The 4972-nt window shown below is 51.5% G+C and overlaps 1 protein-coding gene across 1 annotated transcript; it reads right to left on the reverse strand.

Moving 5' to 3' along the window:
• Positions 1 to 296: 296 nt before the first annotated feature.
• SOX9 (SRY-box transcription factor 9) lies at positions 297 to 4150 on the reverse strand. The gene is made up of 3 exons (XM_043963598.1): positions 3347 to 4150; positions 1841 to 2094; positions 297 to 1269 (listed from the first exon to the last, which is right to left on the reverse strand). Exons 1-3 carry the CDS (start codon positions 3775 to 3777, stop codon positions 416 to 418), a joined length of 1539 nt encoding a protein of 512 aa, XP_043819533.1. The 5' UTR covers positions 3778 to 4150; the 3' UTR covers positions 297 to 415.
• Between the last annotated feature and the right edge of the window lie 822 nt (positions 4151 to 4972).

Genomic DNA, 4972 nt, shown 5'->3' on the forward strand with positions numbered 1-4972 from the left:
ATATTTAAAATAGAGAATATTCCTCACAGAGGACTCTTTTTTTCTTTAATTACGGCTAAAAAATAATTACAAAGTCCAAGCACAGGCAAAGAAAGACAACTACAGCGGCTATATGATTCTCCATCAATCTCTGTGCTTGCCTTGAAGAACATTTAAAGTCCAGTTCTGGAATGACTGTAGTGAGTTCTGCTGGTCTATCCATGGGGAGTGGTCTGGCCACTGATTCTGGAGAAGGCTCTAGTGCATTTGGACAGCTTTTCTGGTTTGTATTTGTTGTTGTTGCCTTTAGTGTCTTTGAAGAATCAAGGGGGGGGGGGGGAGGGGGAAGCAAACGTCCAAAGGTGATTTTATTGTGGTTGGGTTTTTTGATTGTTTGTTTTGTTTTGTTTTGGGAATATAATTTTTCTTATTCTCCTTATGGTCTGGTGAGCTGCGTGTAGACCGGCTGTTCCCAGTGCTGTGGGCTGTGGGTCTGGGGGATGGAAGGGACTCCAGTTGTGTCAGCGATGGGGGTGTACATGGGCCGCTGAGCAGGGTTCATGTAGGTGAATGTGGAGTAGAGGCTGGAGCTCTGGCCTGCAGCATGGCTATAATAGGAGTTGGAGTTCTGGTGGTCTGTGTAATCATACTGGGAGCGGGTGATGGTAGGATAGGAGGGGCTGTAATGGGGCAGGCTGAAAGGGTTGTAGGGGATCTGCTGAGGGGAATGCTGCTGCTGTTCACTGTAATGGCTGGGGCTGAGCTGCTCTGTCTTGATGTGTGTTCTCTGCGACTGACCCTGTTCACTGCTCAGAGGAGTGAGGGTGTGGGGCTGAGATGGTGCCTGTGGCTGCTGGGATGACTGCTGCTGCTGCTGCGGTGGTGGCGCCTGCTGCTGGGCCTGAGGAGGCTGTGGTGGCGGAGGAGGCTGCTGAGGAGGTGGGGGCTGCTGAGGCTGCTGCTGTTTTGACATCCACGAAGATGGGGGAGCAGAGGTGCTGCTGATGCCATAGCTCCCCGTGTAAGTAACCTGACCAGGCTGGCCATGAGTAACCGGGACTCCTGGGTGGCCATTGGGTGGGAGATATTGGTCAAATTCATTAACGTCAAAGGTCTCGATGTTAGAGATGACATCACTACTCAGTTCCCCTATGTCCACATCTCGGAAATCGATTGGGGGCTGCCTTCCCCCTTCCTGCAGGGGGCGTCCCTCTCTCTTCAGATCAGCCTTGCCTGCCTGCACATCGGTTTTGGGGGTGGTGGGTGGGGTTGGTGGGCCCTGAGACTGTCCTGTAGAAAAGAAGAAACACAGAAGAATCAATATTATGTCTGATAAGTGCTTGGGCGGGATAACTGCATAGATCTGTCTGGGAAACACTTTTACAACTCCTGTTTAACTGCTAAGGTGTAATAAAGACCCTGACCTGAGCAGGCAGTGACCCAGAATGGAGATAAGACGCTGAATGATTAACCAACGAGGGTACACACCTAGCCACCTACTTTTATCTTCAGTGGATCTGAAGTCAAGTAGTTCTGAGACATATTTTAGGCCAGCTGTGGTGTGTTTGGGGACTGGGTGGAGAATGGTTGGGACTCCTCTTTCTGGTATATTTGAGAGCCTTTGAGAATCTGCAATATTGCAATTTAGAAACTAATGTGTCTGTTTCAATATAGCAGGTTGCAGAAATGCCCTGAATTTACACATTTGTATGCAGAAGGCAGTGTGGATTTTGGTTAGCCAGAGACGATATAGGAATGGAAATAATCTCCATGGGGCTGAAGGTGGGGGGGGGGCACTCTGATGAATGTATTTGTTAATGGCTTGGAGAATGGTCGGTGGTGGGGATGGGACAGGACATACCAGAATGCTCCCCAGGGGAGTGCACTTCACTCATGCCAGAGGAGGAGTGCGGAGAATCAGCCTGCAGCGCCTTGAAGATGGCATTGGGTGAGATGTGTGTCTGCTCAGCGCCTTCCTCCTGCTCCGCCTGCCCGTTCTTGACTGACTTCCTTCTCCGAGGCTGGTACTTGTAGTCTGGGTGGTCCTTCTTGTGCTGAACCCTCAGTCGCTCTGCCTCTTCCACAAAGGGCCGCTTCTCACTCTCGTTTAACAGCCTGAGCAGAGAGGGGAAGAAGAGAGGAAAGACTGGGGTGAGATTAGGAGTATAGCTGTCAATTTGGGGAGCGGGGAGGGCCCTGGTATGGGACAATACAGCTGCTTTCCTAGGAAACTCTCAGAGACTTTATCTGGAGGGAACTGCAGTTTTTCTTCGACTTTCTACTCAAATTGACTTGGCCAATAGAGAGATCTTAACTTTATTTAAAAATTAATTTTAAAAAATCATATAAAACTGTATTCAGTATGTCAGATGAGGTAATTCTCCTCTCTCTCTGTCTCTCTCTCTGTCTCTCTCTCTCTCTCTCTCTCTCTGTCTCTCTCTCTGTCTCTCTCTCTGTCTCTCTCTGTCTCTCTCTCTCTCCCCCCCCCTCTCCCTCTCTCTCTCCCTCCCTCCCTCCCTCCCTCCCTCCTCTCCATTCTAATCAACCAAGAGATGGAAACTGTGGTCTGCTGCTACTCTTTGGGGAATTTGCTATTAGGTTAATATTCTCTCTCTCTCTCTCTCTCTCACACACACACACCTTAAAAATAAGTTTTTTTTCTTCTTTTTCTTCTGGTAAATGCTTTAAACTGAGGAGGCCTCCTTTGCCTTGTCCCTACCTTTCCCCCTCCCCAAATCCAGGCTCCCCTCTTCTTTTCATGGGCTCCAGTGCACTCTCCTAGCCTCTGCTCACCACCTCTGTAAAGCACTAGCCAGTTTCCCAGAGGGAATTACAAAGAAGCCATCATCAAAAGCAACGAATTCCTCCTTACACCCCAGCCCTCTTCTTTTCTCCCCCTTTCTTTCGCCCTCCCTCTTTCTCCCAGGAAGATCGCACTTAAGTGCCCTTAGGGATTTTGGCTGCACGGAAACACACATCTCCATCCCCCCCCCCGTCCCTGCCACTCAAGTTTACAGAGTTTAATCTTCAATTACTCAATTTTCTGCTTTCAAAATCTTCCTCCATCCCTCCCTATACACACTTTTTACGCCCCTATTTTCGCTCCCCTTTGGCCTTCATGTGAAATACCGCAGTAACAAGGCCCTTTCTCTCCGTGCCTCGGGTGAGATAGCCCTCCAGACCCTCTGGGTGAGAGTGTTGGAAGCTTAAGTTTGCAAAACACCGCATCTAAGAAATTTGGCCAAACTCAGAGCTGCCCCGTCTTTCGCCGCCAGTCCTTCCCCCACCCCCTCCCCAAACTCCAATTCCTTTCAGTCCCCTGCGGTCGGCCGGGGAGAGCGGATTGGCATCTCCTCGGAGAACATACCTCCAGAGCTTGCCCAGAGTCTTGCTGAGCTCGGCGTTGTGCAGGTGCGGGTACTGGTCTGCAAGCTTCCTGCGAGCCGCCTGCGCCCATACCATAAAGGCGTTCATGGGCCGCTTGACATGTGGCTTGTTCTTGCTAGAGCCATTGACTCGCACGGGCATGGGCACCAGGGTCCAGTCGTAGCCCTTGAGCACTTGGCTGACTGCCTCCCGGATGCACACGGGGAACTTGTCCTCCTCGCTTTCCTTCTTCAGGTCGGACTCGCCCTTGGGGAAGGTGTTTTCCTGGGGCCGGGTGTTCTCAGTGTCCGAGCCGGAGCCCGAGGGGCAGGGCGAGCCAGCCGAGTCCTCCGACATAGTGGGGCTAGGGGCTCCAGACAGGCCCTTCTCCTGCTCGTCAGTCATCTTCATGAAGGGGTCGAGGAGATTCATGCGACAGCCCGAGGGAGGGGGCGGGTTACGAGAAAAGGCGAGCCGGGGCTCTGACCCAAGGCACTGCCAGGCGGGAGGCGTGGGGTCCTCTCGCTTCGATTGGCCGGAGAAGGAGCAGTTAGTTGCACCACAAGCTCCCGAGACCGCTGAGCAGCCCTGCTGCAAAGATCTGCGGGGCAGCTGGGGGGTGTCCAGCCCGCTGCCACCCGCTCAAAGTTAGGAGATTCAAGGAACAGAACGAAATCAAGACAGAAGGAGAGAGAGAAAGTGGGTGCTTTTTCTCTTCTCCAAAGAAAAGTTCTTGGGGAGGGAGGGGGGAAGTGGGAGGGTTTGGAATCGAGGCTTCACCAAAGTACCTAGTCAATTTTCAAGCCCGGCTCTCTACTCTCCAACTCTCTGGCTCAGTCTCTTTAATAAATACTCCCTCACCTTAGAGACTTTCGGCCAATCACAGCGCGGCCTTTCACAGCTGATTGGTCAAAAGTTTTGGGGAGGGGAGTGCTGCTTGCAGTTCTGGGATGGGAGGGGCGGGATGGCAGTGGGGGTGGGGATGGGGTGTAAGAAAGGCGGGGGACCAGAAACGTCTGTGTGTGATTTTGCTGCACTCTTGGTATGTCAGAAGTCTGGTACTATCACAGGGCAAACTATTCTCTCTCTCTCTCTCTCTCTCTCTCTCTCTCTCTCTCTCTCTCTCTCTCTCTCTCTCTGTGTGTGTGTGTGTGTGTGTGTGTGTGTGTGTGTGTGTGTGTGAGAGAGAGAGAGAGAGAGAGAGAGAGAGAGAGAGAGAGAGAGAGAGAGAGAGAGAGAGAGAGAGAGAGAGAGTATGTGCGCGCGCGCGCGTGTTTGTCTAGACAGACTTAAAAAAAAGTTTTCAGTACGACTGAGGATGTAGATGGAGTTTACTGTCCCGTGAAAGCGACTCCGTGGCTCCAAACGTCTCACACAGATTACTCGCTTAGAGCTGGCCTCGGAATATGCTTAGGAAAAAAAAAAACAAAGCAGCAAAATGTTTTGGTGATTTAACGGCTGCTATTATTCCACAACAATCCGCATAAATAGATTAACGTGTCATGCTTCGCTGTGGTTGGTGTCGCTTGTCAAATATGCTGCGGCGTTGCTGCTTCAAACCCAGGTAGCGCCCACTAAGCTAATGCTGGGCATCGCTGGAATTCGGGTTCTGCACCCCACCCCCCTT

This window comes from Dromiciops gliroides, chromosome 4 (assembly GCF_019393635.1).
Source record: "Dromiciops gliroides isolate mDroGli1 chromosome 4, mDroGli1.pri, whole genome shotgun sequence".
Taxonomy (NCBI): domain Eukaryota; kingdom Metazoa; phylum Chordata; class Mammalia; order Microbiotheria; family Microbiotheriidae; genus Dromiciops; species Dromiciops gliroides.

Excerpts from the sequence above, each read along its gene's own strand:
- SOX9 (XM_043963598.1), bottom strand. The coding sequence starts at position 3,777 with ATGAATCTCCTCGACCCCTTCATGAAGATGACTGACGAGCAGGAGAAG. Across the intron at positions 2,095-3,346 it reads ACTCTGGGCAAGCTCTGGAG|GCTGTTAAACGAGAGTGAGA; the intron begins GTATGTTCTCCG and ends CTCTCTGCTCAG. Across the intron at positions 1,270-1,840 it reads CTCCCCTGGGGAGCATTCTG|GACAGTCTCAGGGCCCACCA; the intron begins GTATGTCCTGTC and ends TCTTTTCTACAG.